Source organism: Adiantum capillus-veneris, chromosome 17 (genome assembly GCF_014529385.1).
Source record: "Adiantum capillus-veneris isolate H3 chromosome 17, ASM1452938v2, whole genome shotgun sequence".
Lineage (NCBI taxonomy): Eukaryota > Viridiplantae > Streptophyta > Polypodiopsida > Polypodiales > Pteridaceae > Adiantum > Adiantum capillus-veneris.
The window spans coordinates 81,455,479-81,475,808 of NC_140947.1; the positions used below are offsets into that span (position 1 = coordinate 81,455,479).

The 20,330-nt window shown below is 45.3% G+C and overlaps 1 protein-coding gene across 1 annotated transcript in view; it reads left to right on the plus strand.

Moving 5' to 3' along the window:
• The window catches only part of RPN12A (regulatory particle non-ATPase 12A), a 58,698-nt gene that overhangs the window by 25,290 nt on the left and 13,078 nt on the right, over window positions 1–20,330 (plus strand). Inside the window, exons 2-5 of the mRNA XM_086487084.1 lie at window positions 1,792–1,870; window positions 2,004–2,106; window positions 2,476–2,739; window positions 2,806–2,917. Of these exons, the coding sequence (XP_086343210.1) occupies window positions 1,792–1,870; window positions 2,004–2,106; window positions 2,476–2,739; window positions 2,806–2,917 (558 nt within the window). The remainder of the gene's footprint in view (window positions 1–1,791; window positions 1,871–2,003; window positions 2,107–2,475; window positions 2,740–2,805; window positions 2,918–20,330) is intronic.

Consider the following 20,330-nt stretch of genomic DNA (forward strand, 5'->3'; position numbering starts at 1 on the left):
GTGCACGTCAAATTAGCGGGTTGAATTTGGTGCGGTGCGTGTTGCACAAGAGGGGAGCCACTCCGTTCGTTGTCATAGATTTCCTAGAAGAGATTAGAGTCCCAATTTCTCCTTGAGATTTGGGGGTGCTAACAAGTTGACAGTACTTAGCTGAGTGGGTCTGTGATATGTAGATAAAATTTGACCATAATTTTTGGCAGTTTGGTTTGGAATCGCTTAATAACCAAATGATTCATTTATTCTTACAATTGTTGTTTTGTGTGAGTATGTCTGAAAGGTGAAATGTTTGCAACATTTTGTCGTATTGATGGGAATCCAGAGTGACGAGACTTAGTGCATCAAGACATTCGTGAGAGATCATGTTGTCTAGATGTGATGGCCAAATAAGTCATGATAATCACGGTTTATGTCTAAGATCTCAACGGCAATAGTGATGTGGACGTGATTATGATTGTTCAGTGACTTGTGTCTTTGTGCCAATGCATGTTCGAGTCGTCAAATGCATGCAAGCATAGAGTCAGTCTATTGAGCTATTTTATTGTGCAATGTCTGCTTTGTAGGCATAATCGAGGGTGATTACTCTTTTTTGAAGAGGGGGGGGGGGGGGGGGGGGGGGGGTGTATGTCACAAAGTGATGACATGGCAACCTGTCGGCAAAAGAGCGAAGAGAGAGAAATCAAAAGTGCTAGCGTGGTAAATCCGTACGCCATTGATGTGGCAACCTGTAAAACGTGGCAGAAAATTCGGAAGCTGACGTGGCAGTCCATAATCATTGTGAAAGCATCTGCTAGTAATGGAAGTTTCCGTACGGTGTACGAATGCCCATATTATACAAATACGGGTTACTTTACGATTGTAGTGTATGATCGTACGTTCTAACACACTATATAATATTAAGTAAATTTTTAGAGTTCTTTAAAAAACACACTTCTAAACCTATGATATAAATTGTAATACACTACAAATTTCCCGTACAGATATAAGAGAGAGACTTAGTGTACTTGTTCGAAGCATCTTTGGAGGTATGCCTGCTACAAGTGAAGATCCTTATGGCGTTTTGCGGCTCTCATTTGATTTTGGATTTGACATATCCACTCTCATCTTAGGTGGATTCGAGCTTTTTTTTTGAGGAGTTACGACTTGTGGATTGCTTGAATTTACCTGTGTATGAGAGAAGACATGATATTGAGGAGAAAGGGCCACTACACAGTCATATGAGCTCTATAGGTTCCGAGTATCAAGTATAATATCTGCCCTTCACCTGGAAAGTGCAATAGAAGCTCAGTTTGCTGGTTTGATAAAGGTAGTACCTTTCTGATAACACTTGAGGCAGCCAAAACTTTCTGGATCTCCTGAAGCTGATACATTCTTTTTGTTTTACTATTGTTCATTTTTTTTCTCCAGCTTTAGGCTTTTATGGATATGTGGCATTTTGTATGTTTTTGTTCTCTCTGCTTGCCCACAATTCTTATTTTCCTTGACTTTCCTTTTCTATGTCCTCGTGAATGTCGTTGAATAGAAGCTCTTTGAGTTCGATTATTATGCTGCTGAGTTTTTGTGTGTGGACACTGTTCCGAGGTCCAGGAAGATGGAACCATTATCGGGTTCTGTGTGTTGCTTATTTACATCATCATACCAAGGAGCTGTTGAAGATAAAAGAGCTCGTCTTGAAGTGTTGTGTGTTGCAACCATCATCAAAAAGTTCAGCTGATCACTTCTTTTTCGTTGCATGTCTACTGTTTAATTTGAAGTCTAGCATCATTAGTTGTTGCGCCATATTTTATGTTTCAGGTCAAACTCACAGAGTTTCAAAGCCTTCCCCCTTTATTCAGGCAAACGTCAACGGCAGTAGCAGAACTACAGCTTGCGAGTCAGTGCCACTTTAACTTAGTTTGTTTTGGCTTATGCTTGTTTTGATGAGCAATATATTCTGTAAAATAACTTACATGTTTTGAAATTGGTTTCATCACAATGTGTCTTTGAATCTTGATTATTTTTCGCAGGGAGCATATTTGAGCATGCAGTGGTTCTAAGTATTATGACAGAGGACCAAGAAGCATTTGAAAGACATTTTTTACAGCTAAAGCCCTATTATAGCGATACCAGGTGTGTTTTACTTCGGTTCTGTTCATATTGGCAATGAGAAAATGCAAGAGATAAAAGCAGTAAAGCACTAAGTCTACACTCAGTCATGTAAATTCCGCAGTGCTGGCCGCATGATCCTTAAATCAAGTCACCTTTGTACCTTTAGTTGCATCTGCATTTTGAATCATACGCTTACTGAGATAATCATTCTGTCTAGCTTCTTTCGTGAACGATGGGAATTTTTTTTGGTTGTGTATTGACAGAAAGATTATGCAGCTGTACTTCGCTAGAATTATTGTCTGTGCAGGATAAAACCAAAGTCAGGTTTTATTTTGCGTGGTTTATGTGCCTTATCTATATGTCTTCTCTAGAACTCTCCTTTGGATGCAGAAGTGTGATTCCACCATCAGCAGAGGAGTATCCTATTCTTGGGCTCAATCTTCTGAGATTGCTAGTGCAAAACCGTATTGCTGAGTTCCATACAGAGCTGGAGCTTCTCTCTCCCGCCACCCTGGAAAACCCTTGTATAAAGTATGCAGTTGAGCTGGAGCAGTCTTTCATGGAGGGTGCATATAACAGAGTTTTAAGTGCACGGCAGTCTGTTCCTCATGAAACCTATGAGTACTTTATGGATCTTTTGGCCAAAACTGTGAGGTAATTTTCATACCTTAGCTACAGTGTTATGAACCTGTAGCAGCCTGAGTTGTCCTCTTTTGGCAGAGATGAGATAGCAGGCTGCAGCGAGAAGGTGTATGATTATCTTTCCCTCTCGGATGCAAAGAAGATGTTGATGTTTTCTACTGATCAGGAACTGTTAACTTATGCAGAGGAGGTATGATGCTCAGTTTCTGGGGGAGAGGTTAAGATGGAGGGAATGGACAAAAAACCTTAATTATTTCTTGTGTTTATTATTTGGGGTTCCATTTAGCTTAGTTTGTTTCTGATCAGCAAGCGTGTATAGCTTGATCGAATCTGCTTGCAGTTCAAGATGGTTGTTACATGCCGGTAAAACCTGTGTTTTCTTAGTTAATCTTTGATTACAACAAATGGCTTCTAACCAGGAAGAATGCATGTCCCACAACAATCATAGCTGGGCCTTGCTGATTAGAATTCATTCAAGATTGCAACCAATAAAGGTTATGTCTCTCTGTATGGCACAAGGGGATAAATATACACATGAGAACTATTGATTTGGTCAAAAAGTCTCGGTAAGCTTGAGCCAAGCTCCTAAATCTTTTTCACAATGCTATGCACCTGAAACATTCAATCAACCATAAGCGAACGTTTTAGACATGCTACAGAAGCTGTAAACAAAAGAAAGGAAGAAATTTCTGTTCTGCATCTTTTAAGGGCTAAAAGGCATATTAAAAAATGCTGCATACAAAGTCTTCATGGCTTCATAATACAAAAGTAGAAGCAATTGAAAGGATATTCCTAGCTGTTTGATCTGGGTGCATGCATTGCATACAATGGATAGATGTAAAACAAGCATATCATGATAAAATCCAGGTATGTAATGGAGTACGTACGTATAAGAATGCCATATAGCTCCATCCGTAGCTACCTTTGTATGCTGTTCAAGCAGCAATGCATGTATGGTGGTGCTGTCAGTATCATGGTTGTACAGTTATTAAAGACTGTAAGGCTGGCAGTTCATGCTTAACCTTTTGTGATCAACATAGCAAGCAACGGACTTGTATCTTATCATTGATCTTCGGGTTCTTCTTCTAAGCAATCTCTTCTCGAACGCATACTTGGCAAACAAACATGCTGCTGCAGAACCGTGAAGATATATTAGAAACATGAAAGTGATACCATAGATGTGTAGAGCTTGAAGCAAGCTTTCATTTGAGTCCTGGGTTGAGCAATTCTGACAACCAGGAGCTTAGTGTGTCTCAAGGTTCCGACGATTGAGTCTGACGTGCCAGTGGACAGGGAAGGCTAGTGAGGTCCCAGGGCACAAGGAAAGAAAGTAAAGAGAATCAATTGGTAGATCAGAGAATTCCATAGATCTGAATTGAGGTGCCAAGGACAGGGAGGCCAACAGGGCTACCAACAGTTCAAAGGGCACAAGAAAAGAATAGAAAGGTAAGCTAGGTTCACCGGATAATTTGATCAAGGGTACTTTTTGGCCCTAGATGCAAAGGAGGAGGAGAACCTCGCAAATTCTCTTCAGAGAGAGCTGTCCGATGAAGTTTTTGGGCTATTAGCAGTATCTATGCCAAAAGTTACCGATGAATCAGTAGGTTGAATCTAGTGGAGTGCGAACTGCACAAGAGGGGAGCCACACCACTGCTTTGCCACAGATTGCCTAGATTGAATAAAGTCACTTATTTCTCTTTGATATTTTAGTGTACTAATGGGTTGACAGTGTTTTGCGGAATGACTTTATGAATTGTGTACACTAAATTGGAAATTTCCTTGATTGACATGTGCTCTTTCATGTGTGTATTGTTAGAGACATGTAGAGAAAGATGAAATGTCTGCAACATTTTGTCTGATGAATGATTAGAACTTAGTGCATCTAGACATCTGTCAGAGATAAGTAAGATCTGGATCTGATGGCTAGTTGAATGAAGAATGAATGTGATATAAACTTAGTGCATCCAGACATCTGTCACAGATAAGTAAGATATGGAGGTGATAGCTAAGTGAATGAAGAATGAATGTGATTTAAACTTAGTGCATATAGACATTTGTTAGAGATCAGTGAGATCTAGATGTGATGCTAAAGTGAATGTGAACTGAATGAGATTCTAGTGCATCAAGACGTCTATCTGGATGAGATGACTATATACTATTGTGAGTGCGTCAATTCCGGAAGGATGAGATGATTGCACAATGATCTAGGTGCATCAAGAGTTTTGGACAGAACGAGATGGCTAGATTGAATGATTGAGACACAATTGTTCCGTGTGAACTAAGTGTTTGATTTTGTGAATTGCATGCTATGTGAATGTATTGTCTTGCGGGGATGGTCATGGGCATGGTTTGCTTGGTTGAAATGTGAAATAAAAGGATATGAATCTAATAGTAACAAGATTTAGTAGATCAAGACATCCGTGAAAAGATCAGCACGATTTGGATGTGATTGCTAAATGGTTACAATGATCAGGATTCGTATTTGAGGCCCTCGACATAAATGTGCTTGATCAGTGACTGATATCTTTGTAGAAGTGCTGGATTGGTAGAGTTTGGTGCATGAGTACATAGAGTGAGTGTCTACTGAAGAAAGTTGCTATCCTTTGGCTGTTTTTGCAAGCGTAATCAAGGGTGATTACAATTCTTTCAAGAGGGGGGAATGTCACAAAGTGATGACACGACATGCCCAACTGGAAGAGAAATGGCCGAGTGGACAAGAGAGACTCAACCGAACGACTTAATTGACTTATGAGCACCGTCCGTGTCCTAAAAACCCAAAGCTTGAACTTTGAAGAAGTTTTTCGTAAATCCCGTTGATGACGTGGCAAACCATACGGATTGTCGCAAAACGTGTTGGCAGCTTTAGCGCTAGCTTTTGGGGTTTAGTGTTTTTGAGGAAAGTGCTTTTGGGGCTTTGCTTTTGGACATCCCTTGTTATGTTTATAGGGAACTCGGGGTAGAGTATCTGGACGCAGAGTTTGAGAGCAGAGGACCCTCGAGAGTTGTACATTGCTTTGAGTAATGATAAAGAAATATTGAAAGGGGTGCTAGTCTTTGGGGCCAGTGCATCTAAGCGCGGAACTCCGCCGTGTTGTGGTGACTCTCTATCTTGTAAAGTTCAGCTCACTTTGATGTACCCTCGAGAAGTCACCATCTAGCATTGAAGACCAGGGACATTGCTGCGGGTCATGTAGCGATATAACCCCCTCCTGAGGTTGCGGTCGTTTCCACCGTAGCTGAGGCCTGCCATTGTTTGCTTCTTTGACATAGGTCTTCACCTCATACAGACACTGAGTATTTGCGGTTCTCTAGGGAGTTGTTTCATTAGTGGTGCTCTTCATCGGGCCACATGAGTCTTCTAAGATTCAGAGTTTGGCGAGCTGCTTCTTTGGTAGGGAACATGGTCACCATTGAACGTGTTCATTGTTTCTGTGGATGTGAAACATTTTGAGCCTTGAAATGTTTTATCGATCAAGTGAACATATTTCGTTTCACAAATAACAACTTACAATATCTTTTGAACGTGCTTGCTGCTTTGCTTTCCAACAATTCCTCCCCCCCCCCCGAAGCAGTGTCCAAGTCCCTACGGGTGGAATGATGACGAGAACTACAACCGTGTGCCAATGTTCTCCCAAATAGCCCTCCAAAACAAACTTGTGAATCAGGGATCTTTGTTGGAGACGATTGTCTCAAGCATGCCACGTAACCGAAATATCTGTGCAATGAACAGTCGTGCTAAATGGTCTGGTTTGACTGTTTTCTTCATTGGAATGAAGTGAGCTTGCTTGCTAAATCTGTCAATGACAGTCCAAATGCCATCATGCCCACTCTGTGTCTTTGGGAGATCAAAAAAGGAATCCATTGCTATACTTTCCCAGGGGCGGGTGGGAATGGGTAAAGGTTGTAGTAATCCTTGTGCCTTATGCCTGTCAAACTTGACCTTGGGAATACTAAACAACTGCGAACAAAGTCGTCCACATCCTTCTTGAGTCTCGGCCAAAAGAAATAACGCTCCACCACTTGCAAGGTGGTGTCGATGCCGCGGTGACCCGTAAATGGGTGGACAATGGCACTCTGTTAAAACCTTTTCCCTCAAAGGTTGTGTAACACACAACATTGTTTTCTTTATCAAGTAGCCATCCTGTATGGAATATCCTGGCACTATCTCCCCATTTTGTATCCGAATAAAAACATCGGTAAAGTCAAATCGGTGGCGTATTGGTCAACCACATCCTCGAAGCTTCTGTGATGTATCGCGGAAATAGCCAAAACGAGGGGCTTCCGAGATAATGTATCTGCCACCAAGTTTTTCTGTCCCTGAACGTGGACAATCTGGAAGTGAAACTGTGACAAGATGTTGGCCCACCGCATCTGCTTTTCCGAAAGCTGCTTTTGTGACAAGAAGCAGCCTAGACTCTCATGATCAGTAAAGATCGTGAAATCGGCTCCGAGTAGATACTGTCGCCACTGTGTAAGAGCATGGATCACTGCCAATAGCTCTTTCTCATAAATCTGTGCTACCAATTCTGGCCTTGAAAACATTGTGCTTTCATAAGCAATCACATGGCCTTCTTGCATCAAGACCGCTCCTAGACTACGACCACAAGCGTCACAATAAACTTCGAATGGCTTTTGCAAGTCTGGCAAAGCCAACACAGGTCCAATAGTTAATTTTTCCTTAAGTGTCTGAAAATCAGTCACCTTTGTCGGTCCCCACGAGAAAGGGACTCCTTTCTGAGTCAATAAGTGCAAAGGCGAAGCTATCTCCGCAAACTTCCGAATGAACCACCGGTAGTAAGAACACAAGCCCAAAAAAGCTTCTAACTTCATGAACATTCTTCAAGTCAAGCCAATCGCGGATAGTCTCAATTTTGACCGGGTCCATCTTTACTCGTGCTGTTGAGACGATGTGTCACAAGAAATGTATCTCCGGCCTGTCTTCAGTCTGTCCTCATTGCGCTTTTTTGGGACACTTTGCAGAGATGTGCCCTTATTCCTCGCAACCAAAACACTTTCCCTCTTTGAGATAGTCGGCTCTCTCTTCCGTAGTGAATGGGGGTCGTGCATCTTTCTTTTTCTAGGAGTTCTTCTTCTTTATATTATCGTTGGTCGAGGTTTGTCTGGTCTTCTGAGTCAAAACTTAACCAGTGGGGTAGGTCAAATTACCTGAATGTATCGAGAATCCCTGCTTAGCATGTCCCATTAGTTGTTGTATAGACTCAGACTTTTGTTCAAGGCGATAATCTCGGATCTCTGTAGGGAGTCTGCAGCAAAACCGCTCAATCTGTTCTTTAAAAGTGACCTTCTTAAACGAAGAGGTCGGTAGAAAAGAATCCCAAAAATCTCACAATATGAGTCCAAAGTGTCACCCTTGGTCATCCGAAGATGGCTCCAAGCGGTTCTCACATCTTGTTCATGCTCTTGGGTCAACGAAGTAGAAATAAAGAGCCGTTTGAACTTCAACCATTTCGTTTGGGCTTCTTTCCTTAAAAGAAGAGTGGGCCACCAAGTTCGTGCATTTCACTTCAAAAACGATGCTACCCTCCTAATCTTGGAGTGCTCTGAGTAACGTCCTCCATAGAAGGCTATATCAAACTGCTGAATGAAAGCCAAAGCCTTTGGAGTATCTCGGAATCCGGAAAGGGATTCAAATTTCGCTGACTCTCCACTCTCTTTAAATTCCTTTGTCTTTTTATTCTTCTTGTCGAGGAAGTCATACTGGTTGGCTCTGTAAAAGTGTTTCTTCTTTGTGTAAAACACGTGATCGTGGGAGTTCGAATTGTCAGAGGATGACTCCTTTGTAGAACTATCAGAAACTGGTCAGAATCTGATCTTCTTTGCCTTTTCCTTGCTCCTTCCAAAACTTTGTTTCTTGCTTTGCTTCTTGCCCTTTCTGTCCTCCTCGCTCGTGTTGGAAGAGGAAGAGCTAGAAGAAGTGTCGGAAGAAGAATGGGGTAGTCCTTCGAAATGCACATGCTTCTTCTGTTTTCGTGGAGTTGCAAAAAGAAGATTGACGGCCCAAGTAATTGGGGTAGTCAGTCTCCTTATTGCGCTTTTTCAATTGCTTCTTCGATGGTTTGTTCAATGGCTTCTTCGTGTCTAGAAGCTTATTGATTTGGTCTGGACCACATCATGGAATTCTTCTTCATTGAACATCCTCGGAGTAGGAGGTTTCTTGATTGCCGATTTGATTGGTGTCTCGATGGCTCTCTGCCACTGGGTATGCACTTCAACCATTGATTGCTGGGTCAAAAATTTTGCATGCTTGGGATCCTTGGCAAACTGAAGCATCTGCTTTGCGCACTCGTCAACCCGCTGTCGACGTTGCATCTCCATGAGTTCATACTGTGAGGGTTGAGGTGGCCCATACTCATTCTCTGCTAATTTTCTTGAATTCCCGTATTGCCTCCCGTCTCAGGGGTGGCAGATGGAGTCGTCTGATTCTCTTCGGAATCCATAAGTGCCGCGAGAAGAAGGATCGAATTTTCCGATAGAAGAGAAATCCGCCGTACTTTGATAGCATTGTAACAAACTTGGACACCTTAAGTCTAGATTCTGTCGCGACACAATAGAGACTCACTTAAAATACTTTACAATTAATGAGTCGACATGGCCTGGCGTAGTTCCGTGCCAAGAGAGATTGGCCCCAAAGACTGGCGTCCCTTTCGGTATTTCTTTTTATATTAATCTTTGAGCAAAGTACAATTCTCGCGGGTGCTCGCTCAGAGACTCTGTGTCCAGATGCTCTGAAGAGTGAGACCCCTTGGGCTTATTTATTCTTACAAGGGATGCTAAAAGCAGAGCCCCAAAAGCACTAAACTCAAAAGCAACTTGGTCCAAAAGCTGCCATAAAAACTCAGCAGCGCAAAAGGCGGAATTTCTGTATAGTTTTGCCACGTCAGCAATCACCGCGTGTTACGGTCGTTCGTACAACTTGCCACGTCAGCAGCGTGAATCGCGTGCATCCGTACAACAGCCACGTCAGCAACTCTTTACGTATTATTTTAGTGCCTAGGTGTCCCTTTGGCCCCTCGCTAGCTGTCCATAAGTTGGAACAACTTCTTAGTTGGTCATGCCGCGTCATCAGTTTGTGACACATCGTCGTTCAGAGTACATGTTCTTTTTTTGGTAGCCAGAGGTACTGAGGCCTTGGATACTTTAGTTGGTTTTTCCTTTCCGATCGTGGCAGGGATCACACAGAGTGGACTCTGCATACATTACTCGATTGGCTCGAGGTCCATGCTCTTGAGTTCTCGCACCACACGGGGGACCTAGGAGTGACAGACTTGTAACAGACTTTGGCCACTAGCCAAGTTCAGTGTGACGCCACTTGATGCAGTTGGCTGTAGACACATCGTGATGTACTTTTTTGCAGGTAGCTAGAGTGCTCCTTGCTATGTATTTGTACGTGAGGATGTAGCCCTATGGACCGCACGCTCTTCTTGGGCATGGGTTGGATAGTCACTTCAGACACGTCTTTTTCGAGGTTGCTCGGATGCCGATTATTCTTTAGCCAAGCCGGCCTTGAAAATTGTGCGGTTGGTTGTTGTGGCAGCATGAGTTTTCTCTCACTGACCCATGCAAATTGTCTCATGGAATGTGTAGGGCCTAGGTGGACCCCAGTTTCTACGCCGGAGGGGTGGCTTGCGACAGGAGTTTCAGAGGTGCCTTGTGGGTGGCACGATAGACGCTCTTACGCTTCTCAAGTGCTACCTTTGTGAGAGCCGTATTCGACATTGTGGACAAATCTTGGGTGGCTGCTATGAGACTTTTTGGTCAGTTGCTTTTGGGCCTAGTGGCATCTAGGGAGGTTTATGTATGACTATTGCAGACTCATGGTAGAGTAGGGGACGTGAATCTATCTAGGATAGATCGTTTCTATGCCAGTGACCACATTTGTGACATGGGTGGTTTAATATGCATTTGGCAAGGACTACTTTCTCTGATCATGCACCAATGATTCTTATTGTGTCAGGTACCTAGAAGAGTGGCAGTGTCATACTGCACATCTCGAGAGAATTTTATTGGAGTAGAGGTCAGAGAGCAGGTTGCGGGAATTTGGACAGCGAGTATGGACACATGTGGGGACCTTGTTGTTAGAGCGGTTTTTGGCCTTGTGGAGCTTAGTCGTTTCTTCCTCTAGGAGTCTACTACTCGTTTGGTTGTGATCATGGAGGAGGAGAAGCGGCTCCGACGGGGCATCGCCTCCTTACAGAGGATGCAAGAGCGTTACGCAGGTAGCCCTTGGATGGAGGAGTAGATGCAGCAGGCTCGACAGGAGTTGATCACCACGAGGAGCGGCATCACACATTTACCTTTCATCGTCAAGCATCTCAGTGGACTCAAGTGGGTGTCAGAGTTATTGGTGAGTTCTTTGAGATTATGGGTCCTCGCGATGCGCACATCAGTGTTTGCCAATTGAGGAGGCCAGATGGGTCTGCTGCTACAAAGCCCGAGGATATGCATGCAATTGCTTGTGACTTTTACCTTGAGTTTCTTTCAGCTGAGCCATAGTCAGAGTGTCGAGATGCATGCAAAGAGTAGGTGTTGGAACAAATGCACCAAAGGCTTGAGAGCCCTCTCTAGCTAGAGGAGCTTTAAGAGACCCTTAGGGTGTTTCGTAGGGGTAGCTGCCTAGGGGAGGATGGTTTGAGTCCAAGCTTCTTCTTGGAGTATTGGAAGCTGTTTGGTCGAGACCTTTGTAGTGCTTACCAACACGTTTTGCACACCGCGAAGATTCTAGACAACAGAGTGAGGGATTGATCTATCTTTATTCCCAAGGAGGGAAGCTCCTTGGATGAGATTCAACAGTGGCGACCCATTACCATTCTCAACTCAGCCTACAAAATCTTAGCATAGGCTTTGAGTTTGAGAATTCAGCGGCTACTTGAGAGCATCCCTATGAGACAAAGACGGGCTTTGTCAAGGAGCGCAATATCCTTGCCAACATTTTCACCTTTTGGGAGGTGGCTACCCTCGCACGTCTCTTAGGAGAGGATCTTATGGTACTCGATTTTGAGAAGGCATATGACAGAGTTGATTGGGGTTCCTCGAGGGCACTTTAGTGCATGGGTCAGGTAGGTGTTAGCTCGCTACTACAGGTGTGCGTAAAGTCAAGTATTTTTTTTTGTCCAAGAAAAAGATCCTTCCATTAGTTAATAAATCTTCCCAAAGGCTACAAGACACCTCTGCGAGAAGGCTACATCAGAAAACACGGGGAGACTTTCTCAATGAGAAAACAAAGTATGTACAATGAGGGCTAGATCACTGTCACGTGACACATCTAACCCTATGTGTCTGTGGACAAGCTACAGCATGACCGGGGTTCAGTTCAGTCAAGCCAGTCTAGAATAGGAAGTGATCTGGCACTTTTGTGAGTCTGCGAGTGTGAGTCTGCTCGCAGACTGTGCATGCCCAGGCACTTAGAATAGTTGCATATCCTCTGGTTGCACACAACATGATCATGAGATTTCCATCAGAACCCATCAAGATCATTTTTACAGTGCATAGACCTATTTTCGCTATTTTTGACATTTTTCACTTATTATTTTGAAGTGACTTTCGTTGGAAACTAGGTAGGGCAATTTTGCTAAGTTTGTATATATAGAAACCTAGCGCTAGCACTTTCTGGCAGAAGAGACAGGAGGAACCTCGGTTCAACAGTCACCTTCTCAGCAGGACCCCCAAGACCTAGCGTTTTCAGCCCATCTGCAAAGCTAGCATTTTTGCAAGACAGATCAGCCCTTGCGTTTTGTACAGCCAATAAGCCTCGGCGACAACATAAGATAGCAGGTCAGCCCTAGCGTTAGCAGATTCCCACAGCAGATAGCAGATTCTCCCGCAAGATCATTTTCAGCCCTAACGTTTTTGCATCAGCTTGGCAGTCCAACGCTTTGCAGATCCTTCGCGACGGAACAGTCAGAAGCATCAGTGTTTTCAGTTTTCAGCAGTCAGATACAGCAGAAGAAGTCCCGAACCTCGCAGATCCCACCTTCCTGCAACAAATCCTCGCCGCATGGTCAGATCCCCGAAGTTTGCAGATTCAGCCCGGAAAACGCAGATTTCAGCATCTTCGTTTTCAGCGCGTCATCGTCCCCATCGACATCGTCACCGACATAGAGTAAGAATTCAGCAGATAAAGATTTGCAGATTTCAGCCCATAGCAGACCGCTCTCGCCATAGAGAGTGGGGCCTTCGAAGGAGGGTTTTGACAACATTCTGGTGTTGTATTCTTCTCTCTCTTTCTCTCGGTCTCAGCACCTTCATTCACAGTGTTTATCCACTTTGTTTGTGTCCATTGCACTTTCTCACTAAAGGAATGGAAGGCTCTCCCTTCGTAAGTAAAAGGAACCTTGAGCACAATTCGGAGCACTCATCTTGAGCAAAGTTCAACATTCACTTCCGCTGCACCTTACATTGGTATCAGAGCTTTGGCAGTGTTCTGTATCACTCAAGGAAAGAACCACAAGAACCACATAATTTTTTTTGCTTGTTGCGGTCGCACGTAACCCAAGTCCTCTTGGGTGTGTCGATTCCTAATCGTGTTTTTGAAGAGTGATAGGAAACCCAAGAAAGAAGGGCTTGTCGAGCCTCCCCTTGTGTCTCTTTTCACTCATTAAGAGCGGACCGTGCACTTAGCGGCCGGCCAATCGACGTGAGGTGGGAAAAAGCAACATTGGTGTGAGTGCAAGGCCGCCAAGGGGTGTGCCCGCGGAAAAGAGAAGAACTCGGGTGAAGAGAAGATCCTTCTCTGACATAGATTGCAAGCTAAAGAAGAACCTGACCCCCAAGAACCTCAAGAACCCCAAGAACCTCAAGACGCCCAAGACTCAAGACCCACAAGAACCCAAGTTCCCAGTGAACTTAAGAACCCAAGACTTCAGTGGATGGTCATCACCCGAGGCGGTATGGATACTTTGCATGAAGGTGGTGAGCATGGGAGTGGCGAAGAAGAGTTTTCCTCACCAGGAGGTTTTTCCAACCCTTCCCCATCTACACCAAGGATTGCACTAACTCTTATGGAGGCTTTCGACAAGATGATGATGGACAGAGAGTCAGAACGCAAAGCAAGAAAAGCAGAAAGAATGGCAGCCATAGATCGTGGATCCGCAGAAAGAAGGGCAGCCATAGATCATGAATACGAAGAAAGAATGGCAGCCATAGCGCGTGAGCGCGACGAAAGAGAAGCAAAATTTGATTGCGAGAACAAAGAAAGACAAGCAGAATTTGATCGCGCGAACAAAGCAAGACAAGCAATGAACGACCGACACATGGAATAGATGTTGCTACTCTTTTCTCAAGTGCAGGCACAAATGCAAGAGATTCGGACTTTCTCAGTCTCTTCTTCTCCAAAGCATGACACACAGGATTTGCATGATGATAAGCATGAAGAATTGCATGATAGTGACAAGCATGATGATTTGCATGAAGATGATGTGATTGTTCACAAGCATGATGTGTTAGTTGGTACTTTCTCTAGTGAAGCTCATTGCAGAGACGATCAATCACGAAGCACCAATCTTGGCTCTCGAGTCAAGGTCCAAAGAACCCCCTCAGGAAGAACTGATCTTGGCTCTCGAGCCTAGGTCCAGAGAACCCCCACAGAAAGTATTATGTGTTCGAATGATTAGTCAGCAAGCATTGTTCGAGTGTTTCATTCATGATCGTTTCCTTATTTCAGTCAGCGTCTTTATGTGATACCTTTCCAAAGGCATGCCATATTGTACGTTGAGCTTGATTCACTCATGAATGAGCACGGATGTATGCGGATTTTTCATGAAAAGCTGAAAAATATGCATTCAAGGAAGTCACATTCGATGTCTGTTCCTTGGCACGACACAGCTTTCGAAAGAGCACAAAAAAGATTGAGCATCAAGCATCGGCATTTCCATTGTGATATGTCACAGTTCATGATTTAGATCAGAAAGACACTATTCGATCTCATTGTTTGCGTGTGTGTGGTGAACGGTTTGGCACTCCGTCTATTTGTTCATCTACATTGCATGCACAGTCTTTGAGGAAGACGAGATTTTCTCCACTCACTTTACATGGAATGGGTATGTTCATGTTTTTGTGTTGGAAGTGGTTTCAGGAATTTTCATCCTCGAAGATTCTTAAAGAAGATAGACACATGACTTTAGACGAAGCGGAAGCATTGAAGATGACTTTGTGTCGCTTTCGGCGCGGCCCAAAGAAGCAAGCGTTGCAGACCTTAATGAAGTTTAAGTACTGCGCGACCCACACATCAGAGTCGGCCGACGAAGAGTCCTTTCCAGGATTCCAAACCTTGTTGGTGATCTCCCTCGATGCCATACAGTTCGGTAGGTACCAGTACCTCACTTTGAAAAGGAGGGGATGTTATGTGACACATCCAACCCTGTGTGTCCGTGGTCAAGCTACAACATGACCAGGGTTCAGTTCAGTCAAGTCAGTCTAGAATAGGAAGTGATTTGGCACTTTTGTGAGTCTGTTCGTAGACCGTGCATGCCCAGGCACGTAGAATAGTTGCATATCCTCTGGTTGCAGACAACATGATCATCAGATTTCCATCAGAACTCATCAGGAGCATTTTTATAGTGCATAGACCTATTTTCTCTATTGTTGACATTTTTCACTTATTATTTTGAAGTGACTTTTATTGGAAACTAGGTAGGGCAATTTCGCTAAGTTTGTATATATAGAAACCTAGTGCTAGCACTTTCTGGCAGAAGAGGCAGCAGGAACCTCGGTTCAACAGACACCTTCTTAGCAGGAACCTCGGTTCAACAGGCACCTTCTCAACAGGACCTCCAAGATCTAGCGTTTTCAGCCCATCTCAGAAGCTAGCGTTTTTGCAAGACAGATCAGCCGTGGTGTTTTGTGCAGCAGATCAGCCTCGACAACAACATAAGATAGCAGGTCAGCCCTAACCTTAGCAGATTCCCACAGCAGATAGTAGATTTTCCCGCAAGATCATTTTCAGCCCTAACGTTTTTGCATCAGGCTGGCAGTCCAGCGTTTTGGAGATCCTTCCCGACAGAACAGTTAGAAGTATCAGCGTTTTCAGATTTCAGCAGTCAGATACAATAGAAGAAGTCTTGAACCTCGCAAATCTCACTTTCCTGCAAGAGATCCTTGCCGCACTGTTAGATCCCGCGAAGTTTGCAGATTCAGCCCGGGAAACGCAGATTTCAGCATTTGCGTTTTCAGCGTTTTCAGTTTTCAGTAGTCAGATACAACAGAAGAAGTCCTGAACCTCGCAGATCTCACCTTCCTACAGCAGATCCTCGCCGCACTGTTAGATCCCGCGAAGTTTGCAGATTCGGCCCGGAAAACGCAGATTTCAGCATCTGCGTTTTCAGCGCGTCGTCGTTGCATCGTCGCCATCGACATTGTCACCGACATAGAGTCAGAATTCAACAGATAAAAATTTGCAGATTTCAGCCCATAGCGTTTTCAGATTTCAGCCCGTCTCGTCGTCGTCCTCATCGTCGGCAAGTCCAAGCACTGTAGAGATTTGTGCAATCAATAGTAGACCGCTCTCGCCATAGAGAGTGGGGCCTTCGGAGGAGGGTTTTGACAACATTCTGGTGTCGTATTCTTCTCTCTCTATCTCTCGGTCTCAACACCTTCATTCACAGTGTTTATCCACTTTGTTTGTGTCCATTGCACTTTCTCACTAAAGGAATGGAAGGCTCTCCCTTCCATTAGTAAAAGGAACCTTGAGCACAGTTCGGAGCACTCATCTTGAGCAAAGTTCAACATTCATTTCCGCTGCACCTTACAATCACGAGGAGGAGGAAAGAGCGACATTGGTGGCCTGTAGTGCCATCTAGGCACACCGTGAACCATGGTGAAGAAAGGCCCTGGGCGCCAAAGTCGCAAGAAAGCCTCTTGGCGCTCCTGCATGCGGTCGGAGCTGCCGTGAAGTCTCTCAAACTGACCCTGAGTGTATGAATCAACTCTAGCCAAATGTCACGAACAGTCTCTTTCGGTGGGATAGGTCGAGCCTCGAAGATGTGAAAGCAGCGGGCCCGCCAGATGTACCAGAGTGTCAGGCCACCACGAGCTCCCAACACCACTCTCTATCACTGCACCACTCTTGAGGGATGAGCTCTGTGGTAGGTTGAAGTGTAGGTTGACCCCCTTGAATCACTATCATCCTGCTGGTAGAAGCCAACTCAAAATGGAGCGTAGGGCCGATGAGAGTAGACCAGGCTGCAACACCCCAAGTGTACTGTTGGGTTGTGGAAAGGGCTAGCATCAGTCGAAGAACCCGGCCAAACCTGTTGTGCCATGGGGCAGTCCCACAAACACGGATGCTGACTCTCCAAGGGATAACAAGAGGTTGCACATGTTGCCGAGAAGCCGATGTGTACCAACCAACTCCCAACTGCTGTAGCCCTATGCGCAACTAGCCACTGAAACATGGCAACTCTCCTTGGCTGCCTATTGTCCCACAACCGTTCACAGAATCCTTACAAGAACTTGGCTGCGGGACCTTCCTCCTGCCATTGAAGTGTTGTAGCTGGGCGAGCCTCGCTCTGTGCTGCCAGTATGTGTCGCCCCAAGCGAGTTGTGTACTGGAAAAAAGGAGTCCCTGGGTGATTGGCTGAAGAGAAAGGGTGCCGCCAAAACCACTCTCCCGGACACTCGTACCAAAGGGCGGCTCTCCCAAGCCCAAAGCCACCAATGTCCTGATTCAAGTTTGCTGGGTTAGGATCTAAGACTCAAGTCCTCCCACAGATGTCCTCAACTCGAATCCTTTGAAAACAACACTCTGCAACCTGTGGTGCCTCTACTGAGACTCTGTGAAGACGACCCTCTCCCTGAACGTCCAAAAACATGTGCCGAGCAAGCCCTAATTGCAATGAGGATTTCCAGACGCGTGAAGGCCCCCATCCATCTGGGAGCTACTTCCTCAAGAGGGGTATGCCACTTCATGCCTCGTAACCAGATGCTCTGAATCTCCTCTGGAAGGCCTGAAAACTGTAGCTAGTCGTCGAGAGTGCGGCTTTGACCCCTTGCCATGGGACCCCAAGAAACGAGAGGCCTAGTGACCTCTTTGTGTGCTAACCATGGGGTTTCAAACAAGAGGTTGCCTCAAGCACTCCTCCATACATGTGGGTTTGTGTTGCTTCAAGCCACTTAGCAGCTCTCCCAGGACCTAAGCAGGCTCGCAGCAAAGCAGTCCTCCTAGCTCCTGTCAGGCCAACATGGCGCATCTCTATAAAAATCCACTTGATGGATGGGCTCCAAGGGCCGCCCGTATGAGGGACTCGAGCACGAATCTGGTGTAGCAAGAGCTCCTTCCAGGGCTCCTCTCTTGGAAGAAGTGTTTTGACCACGGGCTTCCCAAGGAGAGCTCTGCTCTGTCGTGCAAGGTCGATGATCTCTAGCTCTCCTTGAGAACAAGGTAAGGTGATGATGCGCTAGGACACTCTAGCCCGAGCTGACCGGGTGTCGTGTCTTGACCACAAAAAATTTGTGATCAGCCTGTCCATTTGGTTGATGCAAGAGCTCGATAAGATCCAACAAGACGTGATGTGTCACATAGTAGCCAAAAGCACTTGGTTGGCCACTACAACTCTGCCAGCCAAAGAGAACCGTGCCGAACTTCAATGAAGCAGTTTCCTTCTAATGGATAGGAGGAAAGAATCAGTGAGCTGCTCTGGAGACAAATCCAAGCCAACCTGACATCCCAGATAACACATAGAAGTCCGTGGGGGGATCCACCTGAAGCCCTCTCCCGACGACCAAGCAGGTGTTGGAGCACTGCCAACCGAGAAAGCCACAGTCTTCCTCCAATTGATCAATGCTCTTGATGCACAAGAGAACACCTCAAGAACCTGCTCACACCTGTGCTGATTGGCCTCATGGCTCTCCAAGTACATGCGTGAATCGTTAGCAAACTCAACATCAAGTAGCTTGTCTCCCCTAATAGGGAGCTCTAGACCCAGCAAACCAACATCCTGTGAAGTCACAAATCTGCTTATCACCTTGACATAAAAGAAGAAGAGGAAGGGGGCAAGAGGGCAACCCTGTCCAACCGAACGTGTGAGCATGAAACGTTCCCCCTGCCAAGAGCACCTCATTCTGCGCACGTTTGTAGAGAGCTGGCACTCCTCCGATCCAAGCATTTGAAAACCCTATCTTGCGCAGAGTGTCCTCCAAGAAGTCCCAGTCAACTCTGTTGTAAGTCATCTCAAAATCGAGAAGGAATATCACAAGAACCTCTCCTCGCAGACATGCGAGGGCAGACACCTCAAAGGCTCTTAGTTTGAGGATTCAGCCACTACTTGAGAGCATTATCCATGAGACCCAGACAAGATTTGTCAAGGAGTGCAGTATCCTTGACAACATCTTTGCTAAGATTTTGTAGACTGAGTTGAGAATGGTGATGGGTTGCCACTGCCGAATCTCATCCAAGGAGCCTCCCTCCTTGGGAATAAGATATATCAGACCCTCACTCATGCTGTGAGGCATCTCACCGGTGCAAAATGTGTTGGTAGGCACTACATAAATATGAACCAAGTAGCTCCCATCCTCCCCTGGGCATTTACCTCAGGAGAGTGCCTTGAGGGCCTCATGGAGCTCCTCCAGTTGGAGAGGCATCTCTAGTCTTTGATGCATCTCCTCAGTAACTCGGTAAGGCATCTGTGCCCAAACCTGCTCTTTGCATGCAGCTTGGCGCTCTCACTGTGGCTCAGGTGAAAGCAACTCACAGTAAAACTCAGTAGCAAATGCATGCATATCCTCAGGCTTGGAAGCAGCTGACCCATCTGGTCTCCTCAACTGACGAACGTTGGTGCATGCATGGCGAGGCCCCACAGTCTGAAAGAACTCCCCAGTAACTCTGTCGCCCGCTTGGGTCCACTGAGATGCCTGCCGATGAAAGGCAAACTCATGAAGCCGCTCCTCAATGGTGGTCAGCTCCTGTCGAGCCTGTTGCATTTGCTCCTCCAACCAAGGACTGTCAGGGTGGCGCTCCAACATCCACTATAAGGAAGCAATGCCGCGTCTGAGACGCTTCTCCTCCTCGGCTGTAGCCAAGCGAGCTGCAGACTCTTGGAGGAAGAAGCGACTAAGCTCAACAAGTCCAGTGGCCACTCTACTAGCAGGGGTGCTGTCACAAAGTGATGACGTGGCGGACAACAGAAACCCTAATTTTTGCTAGAAACCCTAAATTCTTGCAAACCCTAATTTTTGCCAAAAACCCTAATTTTCGGAAATCGCGGAGGCTATAAAAAAAAATAAAAAATTTTGAAAATGATGAGCGACGCAAATTTTACTTTTTTTCTACAATATGAGAAAGAGAGAGAGAATGCTTTTGCTTTCAAGTTTTGACTCTCTGTGAGAGAGAGAGAGAGAGCAATTGCTTTTGATTTGAAGATTTTGGGGCTCTGCTCTTGGGCATCCCTTGTAACCTTTAAATTAGTGGTGAGAGCCTCACTTCTCAGAGCATCTAGACGCAGAGTCTGAGAGTGAAACCCTAGCCACTCTCTTGTACTTTGAACTGATTAATATAAAAAGAAATACCGAAAGGGGCGCCAGTCTTTGGGGCCAATATCTCTATGCACAGAACTCCGCCGAGCCAGTGCAAATCTATTGTGATCTGTGAATTG